This window comes from Salminus brasiliensis, chromosome 8, assembly GCF_030463535.1.
Source record: "Salminus brasiliensis chromosome 8, fSalBra1.hap2, whole genome shotgun sequence".
Classification (NCBI taxonomy): Eukaryota; Metazoa; Chordata; class Actinopteri; order Characiformes; family Bryconidae; genus Salminus; species Salminus brasiliensis.
The window spans coordinates 21527829-21544106 of record NC_132885.1 but is presented as its reverse complement, the minus strand read 5'-3'; the positions used below and the strand labels follow the sequence as shown (position 1 = coordinate 21544106).

The following is a 16278-nucleotide window of genomic DNA, read 5'->3' as shown; positions in this document are numbered from 1 at the left end:
TATGAGGAACTGGAGCTTTCCACTTTATTATAGATTCAGTTTTTTCATTTTGCAATAGGTCTCCTGAAAGACTACAGTCAAGAAGTCTGTCAAAGCAGCACATAGCACAAGAGCAGCTGGTCTTTAAACTAGAGATGGTTGGAAAGGTCAAAATACAAAAATGCATGAACTGTTAAATCATTCATTATTTATAGCGTTAATGTGTTCAATTCAAAAACACTATTACAGCACACTGAAGGTTCTTCTGTGCCATCACTCACTACCTTTGTTGTAGCACCTTTTTTTTGTTGGTATATTTAGCACACACTGTTAGGACCTACCTAAAATCTACAGTTGAGCTTCAAGGCTTCTACTATAACTTCTACAACTACTGTGTTTAAAAAAAAACTATATGTCCAAATGTTTGTGGACACCCCTCCTAATGAATGCGCTCCGCTACTTTCAGTTGCTCCCACTTCTGACGCAGATGTGCAAATGCACCTGCACACAGCTTGTCTGGTCCCTGTAGAGAAGAACTTCCAACAAAATAGGTAGGCAGATAAACTTAAAACCAATTGGCACCGTGCCAAATACCAGGCATGGCCCCCCCCCTTGGGGATGGTGCTCTATTCAATACTTTTGGAACCAGTTAGGGAGTTGGGGATGAGGCCAGGTGGTGATCATCCAACATCCTGATATCACTAATACTCTTGGCACTGAATGCAATTAAATCCTCACAGCACTGCTCCTAAATTTACTAAATATTTTTTATATACTCTATTTCAGACGAATCAATGCATGAGAAAGAGTCCGGTTACTTTTGTCCACACAGTGTAGGTGATGTGACTTGGCCCATCAGAGATGCAGTGTTGACCGGTAAAGTCTAGTCTTCCATTATTTGTTACTCCAGTCAAAACTAAAGGAGAGAAGCAGAGACGCCAATCTTCAGTCTAAGGTGACAGACTGTGTTTGGGGTACGGGGGAGATGCGCAAACTTGATTCTCTGTCAAACTGTTTCTTTAAAAATCCAAGCCTGCCAAAACTGCACCGACATATGTCAACCTGAGAGAAAGTGCACTTTAAACGCATCCGCCTTTCAGTGCCTCTTCACCTCACTTAGCCCGGGCGGCTGAAATCTAAGCTAAACGTTTAATTGCAGGCAGTGTGTGCTGAGTGCACAGAAAACTGTGGCCAGGTCAGCAGCTTAGAGGCTTAATGTACAGCTGCTCTATCTGCACTCGCTCACCTATCTGATCCTTTACTCTGTCCTTATGTACCCTCACACAGTGAGGACCGGCCACACACTGTGAGAAAAACACTCAGGGGAACCTACCAGCAATAGCTTAAACATGATGACCAGAAAAAGAGAACTACTAGACCTGGAACTGTCATGAAAAGCACTGTGCTGGAGAGAGTGCTACATGTAATTATGGTCATTTTACAGGTACTTTATTTCTTACAGCACATTCTCCACTATGCTATCAGACAGCACTAGAAAATGCATCCCAAAGTGCTGTTTTTTTAACAGCTTACACAACCAAATAGTTTATTAGGTATGCCTATTCTGTGCCTAGACTTGCTGGCCATATTTATCAGATACCTACCATACAGGGGCACTTTATAGATATGCACATAATGGCGGACTGTATAGCATAGCAAAGTATGCTAAATAGTGTATCAGTCACCCTGATCACTATCAGACCACTGCAGACCACATATTAGTCAGAGGGTGGACCCCTCTCTGTATAGCACTATGACACTCTCTGTGACACTGAGTGGTGGTAGAGTATGAATATGCATAGGCAATAGTTATGGACATCTGCTATAGACCAGATTTCAGTTTCTGTGCATCTGTACTGAAATGAAGCATGAGAGTTAGAAGCTGTTACCTGCTGAGGAAGCCGGAGAAGGGCAGGCGCACTGGGTAGCCATAGCGGATCATGCGCACCATCTCTAGCACCCCCACATACTGCAGCTGCGTGGAAACCAGAAAACTGTCGAAGGCCTCAGGTTGGCCTGACCCGTTGGGCCTCACGCACTGCACAAAATGAGGAGTGCATGCCTGGAGCTTACTGTTGATCTCTGATAGGGAGTTCTGGAAGGAGAGGGAGAGAGAGAGAGAGAGAGAGAGAGAGAGAGAGAGAGAGAGAGAGAGAGATGTGAGCTGTTGTTCGAACTCCACCACTACAAATAATGCATCCAGCCTGTCTGAATGACTTTGTTTACTTCCGTTTTGCTGTGGTATGAATCACAGTATATCCTCCTCAAGCCATCTGGCAGCACTTAGGAGGCACACACAGAAAGAAACTGTTTGCAGAATAATGATTTCATAGGCCTCTGCACTGAGTCAGCATGGCTGCCTGACAGGCCTCTCGTCATTCGGTGACATTTAGACTGACGGCAGGCAAAGATGGAATGACGTGGGGAGGGAAGGCACCGCTATAACTTCAACCATACACACACTGTTCAGACAAACAACCAAGCATAACAATAACATCCCCAATTACGCATTGTGGCATTATAACTAGCTGCTGTTTATTAGCCTGTAGAGGATTATGATATGTTCTCACAGCGCTTTGATGTCCTCCTTTCTCTCAGAAGCCGGCGAAGCCACAAAGAAACCGCCACATGCTAGTGAGGAGGTTTACAGCTCCAGTTTGGTGGAGGGAAGTACGGGGTGTTCGAGCGTGGGTGGAAAGAAGTAGCGGGAAATAGAGTCTGATGAATATATAGGATAGCCAATAATATTGGTTGAGGTCACAGCGGCTACCACTGATACATTAGAGGCTGAGCTTATGTTGTAACGAACCACAGATGTAACCACAAAGTGCCAAAAAAGCACTGAGAAGTCTTTCTCACAAGCAAATCTTCATCATCAGCTCAATTCTAACACAGCAACACAATCTGAATTATTAAATTTAAGCACACTTTATTTAATAAACAAAATTATCCATTCTAAATTCACATAGATAATCTGTTAGAACAAAAATATTCCCTGTACCGAAGGCAAATATGCTGAAAAGTTGTTAATAGACACTAAGATAATAGACTATCAATTTAAAGAGCAACTACCTTTTTTTTAAACATACTCCTTGTAGTATTTTGTTGAAAAAAAAGTGATTACAAACATTATGCTAGTAAATTACGCTTTTTCTGTTCCAACCCGGCTAGTGCGTCCCCTAGTGGCTGTAAATACAGTTCTGCTTCAACTGTAGCTCCGCCTCCACTGTTGACGAAATAGTCAGGATTTTCCCCCACAGTTACATAGAGGTGGGCAGCGGCCTTCTGAATACTGACGCTCCTACTAGACGCTGTGACGATGTACGAAGATGTACGAAGCTCTTATTGGCTCCGTTTTCCCTTTCATGCTCCTCTCTAAGCCCCGCCTCTGCACACTTGCTATCAACCCGTAACATGCATTTTCCAAACATGCTGAGAGATCGGGAGAGCTGCTAATATTGAAGGTGAACCTACTCTGAAAAGGTTTGTGCGATTCTGCTGTTTGGGTTTAATTAAATGTGACACTCGAGAACTTTACACTATAAACTTTATTACTGTTAAATATTTACCAGTGCGCTGTCTTCATCATCACTGATACAAGAAGAGAAAGCCTCTCTTCATGCGGTCACTGTAGACCCGAGTCTGGAATTAGGTCATGGTGTGTGTTTTGCGTCAATGGTAATATTAAGAGAGAATGTTTGTGTGTGTGTGTGTGTGTGAGGGTATGTGTTTGTGAATACGGGAATGTGATGCAATCTTATTCTGTTGGGTGTGTTCACCTCAATATGCTTGAAAAATACAAAGGACTCTTTGCATGGAAAGAGCAGGAGTGGTATGTGTGTGTGTGTGTGTGTGTGTGTGTACTGACATCAGACTGTAGTGAGAGAGCGCTGTGTAATGGTGTGTGTGTGTGTGTGTATGTATGAGATGCCAGTCTGCTCCTCTCTCCTACTGGAACAGTGAGACAGGGAGCCTGTTGTTTACTGTTCATTCATATAAATGGCATCAGCTTCCAACACCAATTCTTCCACTCACACACAGACATGCGCAAAACACTCTCAGTGGCCTTCTTCTGTGTCCTGAGGTGACCTGATCTAAGCTCAACGCCAACAAGCACGCACATGTCTTAGTAACTCTGCTAATCAGTCTGCTAACGTCTGCTAATCGGCTGTTCTCACCAGTGTATACTGTACATTGTATACTACACACTGTATCTGTACATACTGCACACTGTACCAGTGTATACTGTACATGGCACACTGTACCTGTACTGTATACTGCATACTGTTCTATTACCAGTATATACACTATATACGGCTCAGTAGTGTAGACAGCACACTGCATACAACATACTGTAGTAGTAAATACTGTACACTGTACCACTATATAATATATACACACACCCAAACACACTATACCACTACTACATACTGCACACAGTATACAACACACTGTACCAGTATGTGCAGTATACAGTACTGTTAGTGTGCCTTATATAGTAACAGTACTGCTGTATATGGCACACTGTACCAGTCATTAATACTGCATACTGTACCAGTATATACGGCACACTATTGTATACTGTACACTGCATACAACATACTGTAGCGATAAATACTGTATACTGCACACTGTACCAGCATATACTAATACCACACACTGTACCAGTACCAGTACCAGTATATTGCACACTGTGCCAGTATATACTGTATACTGCCGGCTATCTACTGCACTGCACTAGTACATACTGTAATCTGGACACTGTACCAGTATACACAGTACCACTACACCAGTACTATGGGTTAACATCTTAAATGTGTTTGGTCCAGTGAAGGCTGGTTCAGAGTGATCAGGCATGCTGCACTCACCCGCAGCTGCACTGCCACAGTCACAGGCCCACAGCGCTCCAGCCTCTGCAAGAACGAAGTGGCTCCTTTCTTCTTCAGAAGCTGCAGGGAGTAGCACAGAGAGATATCACAGTGTCACCACATACGGGAAGTGGCATTACATTTATCAGTGTGAGCTGGAATGCGTGTGTGTGTGGGTGTTTAAGACAGAAATATCTGCAGAGAAGGCAGAGAAAGGTACGAGAGAGATATAGAAGTGAGTGATAAACGGGGAGTAGGAAGACAGGAGGGAGATAAAGAATGGGAAAAACTGATCAGGCGAGCAGGGAGGAAATGATGGAGCCATACATGAACACACACAGACACACACACACAGACATACTCTACATGATGCAGTACTCATTCTCCATATCTAAATATTCTGATGCTGGTATAAAAAGATAATCTCCAAATTATACAGTATATGTTGCAGTATGCTACATAATACAAGATTTTCTTTATTGGTTTACAACACCTTGGCTTATTGTGTGTTTATTAGTCCATTTGTTATTGATTTTTTTTAATTATTATTTCTTTTGACATGAATGTGCATTTATAGCCAGCTACGTTTCACACGTTCTTCACCCAACCTCCTTGTATTAGTTTAACAATTAATATACATGAATTATTATTTTTGTTTTCTATAAGATAGGCCCTTTAAAGAACAACCAACCCTTATTCTGAGGCAAACAACCGCATACAGGTAGATATTAGTGACTGTTATACAAGAATGATGCCATATTCCACACTCTCCGCTTGCTGTGATGTCAGCACTCATCAGCACTCAAACCTTTTGTTGAATCCACTTTCAGGCAAAAGATTTTTAATATGTGCTTTTAAAACCATTATTTAAGCAGAAACAACTCTTCACAGCAAGGAAGACACTCAGAGTGCTGTGTTATTGATCACTAGGTTGTGGGTTCAATACTCGGGTCTGCTAAGTCGCCACTGTTGGGCCCTTGAACAAGGCCCTTAACCCTCTTTGTTCCAGGGGCACACAAGCATGGCTGACCCCAGCTTTCCAGCTTTCCAAGCTGGGATAAATGAGGAGAATGGTTTCATTGTACGATAGAAGTTTAATGACAATAAAGGTGGTTAAAACTCAAAATTGATGAACACGGGGCTGAGTAGGGAAGCCATGATTGCTCAATTAGGCGCAATTACTCCCTTTTAAAAATCTAATTTCACATTTTCCTTTTTGATAAATGGGCACTGATTAGATCTGAGTGATAAATATGATGATGCATATTTTAAATATACCTACTGGTCTTTATCTTCATTCTAGAAAGTATTCTAAAAGCTGAAAGGCTTTACCCGGTTTATTATTGTTCATATTTAACTCAGCTTTGAGTTAAATGATTTATGTTACCTTACTGTTCTGTTCATTTCACAACTGTTCACAAAAGACAGTAAAATTCAATTTATTGATAATCACAAAGGAACTAGAGGTGATTATCTCCCAGTGTTCCCATTCTGTGATTTATGAAGCTTCCCTGAGCGGTCTACTGCTGAATTACAGTTCTTCCCCATTTAAGTTCACATGTATGGATGCCCCCATTCTTTCCTGAATGTCTCACACACAGGCTACACACACAGTTAAGGTGAACTCAAGCTTGAAATGCAAAGTTTAAAATGCACTGAAGTGAGTATAGTAAGTGCCCCCACTTATTACATTCCCCAGCTGTATCTACCTTACCAGAAAATCTTTTTTCCCAAATGTTTGTGGACACCTCTTCTAATGAATGCATTCAGCTATTCATTGCACCCACTGCTGACACAGATGTGTAAATGCACACTCACAGCTTGTCTAGTCCTTGTACCTATAGAATAGGACTCTCTGGAGCAGATAAACATGAACACCATGCCTAATACCAGGTGCGGGCTAGGAGGGTTTAAAGGCAGTGTTGAGCGTGGAACTGAGATGAGATGGGGTGGTGATCATCCAACATCATAGAAAGCCTTTCCTGGACAGTAGAGACAGTTACTCCAACAAAAGCAGGATCAACTTCTTGTTATCAAGAAGAAAACAACACTTAGGTGTCCCAATACTTAATGGAAATAATGGACATGTTTAACATGATTTTCCTTGCTCAAGAAAGAATTCTATGCAGCGTTCCCTTCAACTCCCTTAACTCCAACTGAACCAGAACGCTCAGTTCCACCGTGCTATTCCCCTCATGCAGAAAGATGTCATAATGGTACTTCACATTAGCATCCCCATGGTGCTGCATGAGTGTTACTAGTGCTTATGTAACTGTGAGACGGTGGGCTTGTTTTTCATGCAGTGGTGGGTAATAAGCGGAGTCAGTGGCTGGTGCACTGAATGGCTTACATAAGACTGAACCAGCTAGACAGCTCAGCTCTGCAGTCCATACACTACATACAGCATCTACAGCTTACCGGCTGTAGCCCAGAGAGCATTTATACAGCATCATATCTGACTGTAACTTGGGGGGGTTGGTCTAAGGTGTGCACTGAAGGTGACACTGAAGACTGTCTATTAGTGAAAATGAGAGTGTTGATGCTTTAATGATTCTGAAGCAACTGTCTGCAAAGACTGAGAAAGTGGGATGATAACAAGCTAACCAGAGAAAATAAAGAGGGTTTCCTATGAATGAGGAGGATCCTGCAGTAGGGAAGATGATCAATGAAAAAGCAATAAGAGTGTATTTGGGCTAACAGAGTCTAATTTGTGTTGTTTCCCATTGCACGTTCAATAAGCTAAAAATACTGGGGCTCACTGAAGCTCTGGAAAAGCAAGCACTGTTTGTTCCGGTCCGCCTGCTTAACGGCTAATGCTGACTTGTTTGTGAGCAAGGTCTCTGCCGTTGGATGGTCATGGGTGTTTACAAGAGAATTTATACGCATGTGTTCATGACAGCATGTGTGTGTGTGTGCGAGTGTTACTATTTCGTAAAGGCCACAAGAGTGCTGCTAAAGAGTGTTGCTTACATAATCCTACTTGCTGCACTTACACTACTACAGTAAAGAGGACCACACAGCATCCATGGGACATTAATGGTCTACTATTACTCAACTCTTTGTTTTTCATTTAAAAAGAAGCTGCCCAGGAAATATAATCTGTTAGGTTATTAGGGAGTAAACAGCAAAGAAAGGATGACTGAACCTGAGCGTGAAGGTGCTCCTGAAAATCTTGCAGTGATGTAGATCATGTCAACGTGGGTCAGAATCTCAAACGAATGCTTCCTAGTGAGGCTATTTAGAGAGTAAAGGGAGGCCTGACCCAATAATAGTGTTCCTAATAAAGTGCTCACTGAATGCATGTAAATCCAACATCACAAAAGCAATTAAAAAAGGACTGTTGCATATTAATTTCCATATGAACAATATATGGACTGTGGGAGTAAATGGTAATGGTGAAATGTGAAATTACTTTCATTTACATAAAAAAAAATCATAAGTTTTTTGAAGTGCATGCTAATTTATTAAGCACGTAATTACTGTTAGACTTTTTGCAGTATCTACAAAAAATTAATTGCCAACTATTATGCTATACTAGATATAAGAGTGATGAATTAAAGTACAGGCTCAAATCAATGTACTTCTCCTTCTTGTTTATAGAGTTAGCACGACTCACTACATTTATTAAAAACAGAGTCTGAAAGGCTCTTCACTAAAATGAGTACCTTGCTGAGCTCCAGGTATTTCTTGGTGTCTCTGACCGGGCTGGGTGAGCTCATCCTGTGCAGGAGTAGAGCACCTTTGGGCCCACGCTGCTGCAGCCGCTGGAGTGGAGGCACTAGCGAGCCGGTCTGAGTCAGCTTACACTGGAACATTTGATGGATGAGCACGTTCTCACTGGCTGCTCAGAGAGAGAGGAGAGCGAGAGGGATGGAGAAGGAGAGAGAAAATAAACACGGGGGCTACGTATCCTCAGAGCTTAATTATGCTAGGCGCCAAAGCTAATTGACTCCACTCATTACTGAACACATATAAACACACACAGACGCACACACATAAAAGAACAACAACCCATTCTCTGAAACAAAATGACCCTTTACTCGAAAGGGGGCAGTTGGAGGTAAACTAAGGAGACAGGGGCCTTGGCTTGGCGAATGTGAAACAAATGTGAGACTAATTTTACACTTCTTTATATATATATGTGTAGAGTCCACAGTAGTAGGAGTGTTTCAGTGATGGCAAGACAGAAAGATGGATGTGTAAAGATGTGTGGGTAAGTGAAACAGAGGGAGAGATAAGGAGAGAGAGAGGAGAGAAATAGTAGTAGTAGTGGTATTTCTATCCAAAGGAGGAGGAATTTTATTGGGTGGATTTTGTACCAGTTTCCTGGCTGCACATCTTTCCAAATTGCTGCTTACACAACGCCATTAGAAGTCAGAGGACACGAACTGTCAGTTCTGTTACGTCAGGTAACAGACATCCAGGAGTGACTGGGGGAGAGGGAGGGCTGTCATACCCAGTGAGAGCATGGCCAATTAGCAATTATGCTCTCTGGGACCCCTCGCCAGAAAGCATACTAACACACTACCATACTAAATAGTTTGCAAATAGTAAGTACATTTATCCCTATTATTGAAAGGTATAATGTGTGTCATGTGTGACGCAGAATAATAAAAACAGACAGGTAAAATATAGTAGGATCTAGATGTACATAAGAGTGAAAAAGACTTGAACAGAATGCCTCGATCAGTAGATTCTGGGAGCAAGAGGAAAGCAGACACTACAGAAAATGCTAAATTAATAAAATTATAGATTGACATATCAATCTCGACTTATGTGATGACAGGCTTTAGCAGGAAACTGATCATGTCATTATGTAAAGCATTTTTTTTTAAATTAATGAATTATTTTTTACAAAAAACCTTTTCTTCTTATTGCTTGTAATTTGTGCAGAACGTTGATGGAAATGTAGCTGAACTGAGGGTAACACGCTAAATAGAAAGAAAAAAGAGTGGAAGGTGGAGAGAGACAAAAAAGGAGAGAATGAGAGAAGGTTAAATGATAAAATATCAGTAATTAAATGGAGTCAGTAAGAGGAGAGGAGCGATGTGCATGTGTGCAAGGCATGATTCTGAGCATGTGTTATTCCCCACCAGCCTCATTCATTTGCATCTGCTTAAAATGATCATTCCGCCTGTGTATGTGACAGAGAAAAAGCATGAGCGTGTGTGTGATAGAGAGCGCGCGCGAGAGAGAGAGAGAGAGAGAGAGAGCTTGTTTGTCCCTTTCACACTGATGTCCTGTACTTATTTAAAGCTGGAGGTGGTCAGTGTTTTGGTGGTCAGTGGCTAACACACCACAGCACTTACATTTGAGGACAAACAGGATGTTTTGGGGCAGAGCGTCTCTGTTCCTCTCCAACGAGCCTGTCAGATCGTAGCTCATCTGCAGAGCACAGCACACCCATGAGTTCAGCACCACCGTGAGAACACACTAAACCAGCTTTCAGAGTCAGAGCCCACACACATGATCAGAGGATCGTGTAGGACACTTTTCTGTCGGGCCAAAGCTTTAGGCCTGATTAAAGCTCTAGCATCAGTGTTGCTCACCTTTCCAGCATAGTGTGTGACGGTGAAGGAGGGTCCTTGGTCTTTGGGTGGGGGGTTACCGTTGCCATCCTTGGTGGTGAGTGAGACTGCGTCAGAAGCCGTGAAGTCCAACTGGGTCTGCAGTCTCTTGTACAGGTTGAGCTCTGAAGGTCTAAGAGACTGACTCTCATCATCCAGCACACACAGCATGCCCTGAGGCTTCTAGAACACACACACACAGCACAGAGTTTGTCTTTCTCCCCCTATAGTCAAATATAAATACTGAAGCAACCCAGTGAGCATGTATTCAACAACATAGGGACTGACAGTAACACTAAATAACTAAAGACAAAGGTTCGGACAAGGATGATGTGTTGAAGCTGTGGGACAGTTGTGGGGTATGTGTTCGGGGGTACTGAACCATGGCTTCTGAGCATCTTACTGACCTATCAGTGTCTTTACTGAGCCATATTTCTCACAAAGACATCTGCTATCTGGGCGGGTTTGTGTGGATGTGTTATACAGTAGATGTTTGGACATGTTAAACCCTTCACTTCATTTGGATGGTCTAAATGCACACCTTGAGGCCACAAAAGCCTCAAAAAAGTTTCAGAGGTTCTCTGGATATTTCCCTCAAAACTAATTTTACTCCAGATTGACTGTGTGTTTAACGTTATTTGGACGCTCGAAATGAAAATAAGTTTGCATCTGACTGAAAATATGGATTTTCCACTACTAAATATCACTAGAACAGTAGTTCCCCGACTGTCCCGGATCTCCAGCAGCCCTGGAGAACCCCCTGCCCTGCATATTTTTTACGGTTTCCAGCTCTTACACAACACCTTCATTTTAAAAAGGCCTTGTTAATTAGCTGATGTGGAGAAGGGCAAGGAATTCTCTAGGACCAGGGTTGGGAACCACTGCACTAGAAAATACTGGATGTTTAATACAGCTGACAATACTGTATATTGATATACAGTTTCTTGCTGTAGAAAAGTTGTTAAGATGTAGTTGAAAGTCAGCTGATTGGCTTCAATTGGGAAAATAATAAAAAAAAAATGATTTTAGAAAAACCGGGTACTGATGCATCAACTAGCACACGCCCATGCTGGTCAGCATCACACTAAGGAGTGGGCAAGCCATCTACCCACCTGGAGAGAGCAAGACAAGAGCCATTGTGCTCTCTGGGGCTCCGGCTGCTGATTACAGGCAGCATGATCCAGGATTCGAGCCAGTGATCCTCTGGTCATAGTGACTATATGATATAAGTTGCTAACACTAGAAGCTGAGGCTCACCGAACAGTTCTATAGCGTAGTATCTTTAATCAATAGTTATTATATGGAAGCGTTGGCATTTGCTTTAACATATTTTGTCTAATAATAACAGATTACATGCATACATGCCAGAAAAATGTTTTACGAAGCCCAGAGTAGAGTACTATGAATGCTTATATCATCTCCCTGTGTTTCCTATCACCACCTCCCTGCTATCCAGCCCCCAAAAAGGAAACCGCGCTCTATAAACACCCGCCATATGGAAGTATTCTTAGAAACACAAAACAACTCTTTGTCTTACGCAAACACCAAATCTTAGGCAAGACATAGAACAGATTTAGGATGGCTACCAGCCACGCAGCAATAAGAAGCACATTGTCTAATATATAAAAAAAGAGAAATGACAGCTGAAAGTAAACATTTTATATAACACAGTCATAGAATGCACGATAACCATGTGTGTCTGGGCAGCAGGAGTAGGAGTGAGCTGTGAGCAACAGAGTGGAGAGGGAGGGAGTGTATGTGTGTGCGTCTGAGTGTTTGTGAGAAAAATGCTGTATCACTCTTAACCTCACAAAGGGCTGACTCATTTCTGTGACTCATAAAACAGTCATATCTTGCAAAAGGCTAACAGCGTCATCACCCCAAAGATTAGCTGAACCGCAATGAGGGGGTATATGTGCATGTGTATATATATGTGTGTGTGTGTTTCTGTGTTTGGCCTGCATTATAATAGAACAATGACTCACAGCAGTCATTCTGTACATTATTGAGCCCGTACATTAGAGAGAGAGAGAGAAAGAGAGATAGAGAGAGAGAGAGTGAGAGTGAGAGTGAGAAAGAGAGAGAGAGAATCTTAAGTCTTAATTTTATTTGTTGTTTCTTAATTAAATGACAAAGTCAAGCTTACTAATGTAGTATCTTCTTAATGTTTTGGTATCCCTTTACTTGGGTGGTCCATTATAGATGTCTCATAGATGCTAACATTTAAGTGAATATGTATTAAACGCAACTAAACCCTAAATCCTAACCCCAACCCTAAACCTTAAATCTAACCCTAAACCTCACCCTAAAAGTTCAGGGATAGGTGTAGGGTTACATTCAATGTATGCATTAAGGTCACATTCCCGCTAGAACCAGCCCCCTTTAGTCTGAGTGGTGAAACATTCTGCAACATGGCAGCATTTATTAAGAAAAGCAGCCAAAGCGATTATCTGCCCAAGTTAAAGAGCGGCTGGATTGACAGCGGTCCATCCAAATGACCAAAGAACCAATGGTCCATGGATAGAGACGTTTTGCACATTTAGCAGACTGGTTCATCCAGAGTTGCTAGCTTGGCCTTTTACTTGAACTTAGCATGTTGCTAAATTCACAACTACAGTGGGCTTGCTTTTTCCCCCACCTGTTTTTTTTAGAGCGGGACTTTAACAGTGATCTCCCACACGTTTCGGTGCCTGGATTCCAGTTGTTGAAAATTGCTGCAAATCCATTAGTTTTTTTTCGTTTCTCTTCAGCTTTCAGAAGTCTGTAAAAGAATATCTCAGAATTCCTGCTGAATCTGTTTGTACATTCAGTTGTACAACAGCTCTTTCCCGTTTTTGGGTTAGGGGCAAGCACACTGAATGCTAACGCTGTCTTTTTTGCCACAGTGGGTGTGGCCACATTGACTTTCATCACCTGTGAGCATACTTTTTATACAGACAGTCATTTGAATTCAGCTTAAGAGTTGAACTTAACTGAATGTCAAGTGAGCATTTACAAAGCATCTACATAGGACCATCCGAGTAAAGGGATGCCAATGTTTCTGCCCCATTTTATCTTTGCCAATTCTCACTCATTAGCTAGGAAGGTAGCTGTGATGAAATGTGAAGCCAGCCAACTGCATCTTTTCAAGCTAAAACCTGCTGAAGCATCATTGGACACCTCAACACTGTTGGAGCAGAGTGTTTACATCCAATTCTGTTATGACCCTGATATTGTGTGAGTAATGGCCATATTGGCCAACCAAGTCAATTATGCTCCCTTGGACTCCTAGCCACAGATGGCTGTGGCATAACGGGGGCCCGAATTCATGACTTTCAGATGCTAATGATTAGATTGTTGTGCTACTCAATAGCCTTTGGGGTTTAAACTCAACCAAAGCAAGATGGATTAGGTGTCCTCTTAGGTTGTATGTTGGACAGCAATGCTGCAGTAGTACATCCAACTATAAAGGTACCATCATGCTTTTTTATACAGTGAGAGAAAACACACTAATAGTACTTTATAGTATTTTTTCCAATGTTTTGGTCATTACCAACTCCCCCCCACTTGCTGGAAGGTTGAAGGCTAGAACATGCTTTCTCCAAGACATGTACAGTCGCCCAGCCGTGTCTTTCATTGGACATCCCAACACTCTTGAAGAAGAATGCTAACCAAGCAACTCTGTCATGGCTGAGATATTGTGTTGAGTAGTGGTGGAATAGAGAGGGCCACCATGGTCACTCTGAGAGAGCCAAGCAAATTATGTTCTCTTGGCCACCCTACAATGGATGGCTGTGGCATAACTGCATAACTGACTGAACTCAAGGGATCACCAATGAGATGGAATTTACATTCATTAATAATTCATTTGACAGGCCTGTTTAAAACCTCTTGGGTTGTATGTATGACAGCCATGCTGCAGAGCATCTTACAATACAGGTACCCTCATGCTTCTATTGTACTGTGATAGAAAGCGCTGATTTTATTCCACCATGATGAACATGGACAAAAGTGTGATTTTAACTATTCTGGGGGCAGATCGAAAAGGCAACATTTCCAAACTCTCCCAATGTAGTGCAGATGAAACGGCACACAAGATGGGCTCAAATATGCTAATTTCTCTATTAAGGAAGGTTAGGATAGGAAATCATCCCCTCTTTATTTCCCAGTACTACTCTCTCTTTCGCTCATACTCTCTCTCTGTGTACCTGGTAGAAGAAGTCCAGTACTGCCGGCTGGTTGGCGGGGGAGCGTAGCGTCTCCATGGCGATGCCTTCCTGCAGACACTCCTGCTGTTCTTGCTGGAACAGCACCTCTGTGGTGTACTGCTGAATCCGCTCATTTAACATGTTTATGCACAACTACAGAGGGAAAACGAACACACAAACATTAACACATTAAACACTGCACACACACATACACACACACACACTGGATTAATTGCCTACATAAAACCAACACACAGTGCTCTGTATTGTCAAGTGCTACTTTGCAAAAACGTATTAAAAGCAAGATGACCGAGGCAGGCTGTAGATTTATCTAGAAGAAGTGCACTTTCCAGAATCATGAAAAGCTGACACAGGTTAATTACTGCTACCTAAAGCCTGTCATCTAAGCTTTTAACCAACATGGTGTTAATTAATGAGCTCTCCATGTTAACCGGCTCATAAATACACAATCAAACATGCTCACGCACAAAGTAGTCATATTATACACAGGCTCTTGTCTCATCACAATGTAATGAGAATTACTTGCTAATTAAAATGCAGGCTCATTATCATACATATGCGCAATGTGGAAGGGGGTGTTGAACAGTAAATACCTCCTATTCCCCAAATAGCTGATGTCATTAATCTCAGTCTCGCACATAGACACACACACACACACACATTCCTAATATGTGCTCTCTGGTTCTCTATGCCCTGCAGGTCGGAACCTTGAAGTAGAAGTTGCCTATATTGCACTGTTATCAGCACCACAATACTTCACTGGTAAATTACCTCTTTTCTGAAGAACTAGAGCATTGTGGTTGTGTGATTCAAAACCATTATTTCAATTAAGTTCAACTTTTTGTCATTATACTAATACAGGGTTGCACAGTACAACCAAACACTGTTAGGCTCCGGTGCAAAATAGGTAGGACATGGTACAATAGTGCCAATAAACAAAACACCAAACAGGGTGTGTAGACTATGCTAAGTACAAGGACTATAAAAACTAAAATATACAAATATGTGCAAGAGCATGTAAAATGTGCAAATGTGTGTATGAAGGCTGGGTGATTAAGTTCCAAACTAGGTTGCTGTACTAATAGTAAAGGTGCAAAAAGCTCTCATAGCTTTTGTAATTGCATAGCTGCGTAAGGCTTTACCTTGTTCTCTGGTGATCACAAGCATGACTTTCGACAATGCCCATCAATCCAAGAGAAGGGGAGTAAATTAGCCTAAACTCATTCTAGTCTTAAGTCTGTGTATTATGCCAAAATATTATCATTTTAAAATACTGAGACACGTATAAGTGCATCATTCTACATAGCACACCACACTACACCAATAAGAGTAGGGCAAGACTCCTAACACTACTTTGGCCTACCTGTGTAACATGATTCTACAGATACTCCCTCTCTGTAGATCTCGACTATAGATCAGTATGTTGAAACCCAGCAGGCTTCAAGGGTCTTTCCTAAACTCAACTTTATCCTGAGGACCTTCTACCGGCACATATTAAGCCCCCTATGTCCACTGATAGCAAATAATGCAATCGCTCAGTGCCAAATACCACCTGATGCTTCAGAGACCAAATCTGGCCAAGTTTATGAGACCTCGTGAGGCCAAGCGTATCCTTTGTGTGTAGAAGTGCAGGTTCAGCTGAGGGCAGCGCAGAGT

At 42.0% G+C, this 16278-nt stretch overlaps 1 protein-coding gene across 4 annotated transcripts in view; it reads right to left on the bottom strand.

Annotated features, from left to right (window-relative positions):
* The window catches only part of myo16 (myosin XVI), a 183516-nt gene that overhangs the window by 40950 nt on the left and 126288 nt on the right, over window positions 1–16278 (bottom strand). For all 4 annotated transcript variants that reach the window (XM_072686093.1, XM_072686092.1, XM_072686091.1 and 1 more), the window contains exons 22-27: window positions 14602–14754; window positions 10397–10597; window positions 10157–10232; window positions 8513–8688; window positions 4848–4928; window positions 1869–2074 (exon numbers count right to left, since the gene is read on the bottom strand). In XM_072686093.1, coding sequence (XP_072542194.1) covers window positions 1869–2074; window positions 4848–4928; window positions 8513–8688; window positions 10157–10232; window positions 10397–10597; window positions 14602–14754 — 893 coding nt within the window. The remainder of the gene's footprint in view (window positions 1–1868; window positions 2075–4847; window positions 4929–8512; window positions 8689–10156; window positions 10233–10396; window positions 10598–14601; window positions 14755–16278) is intronic.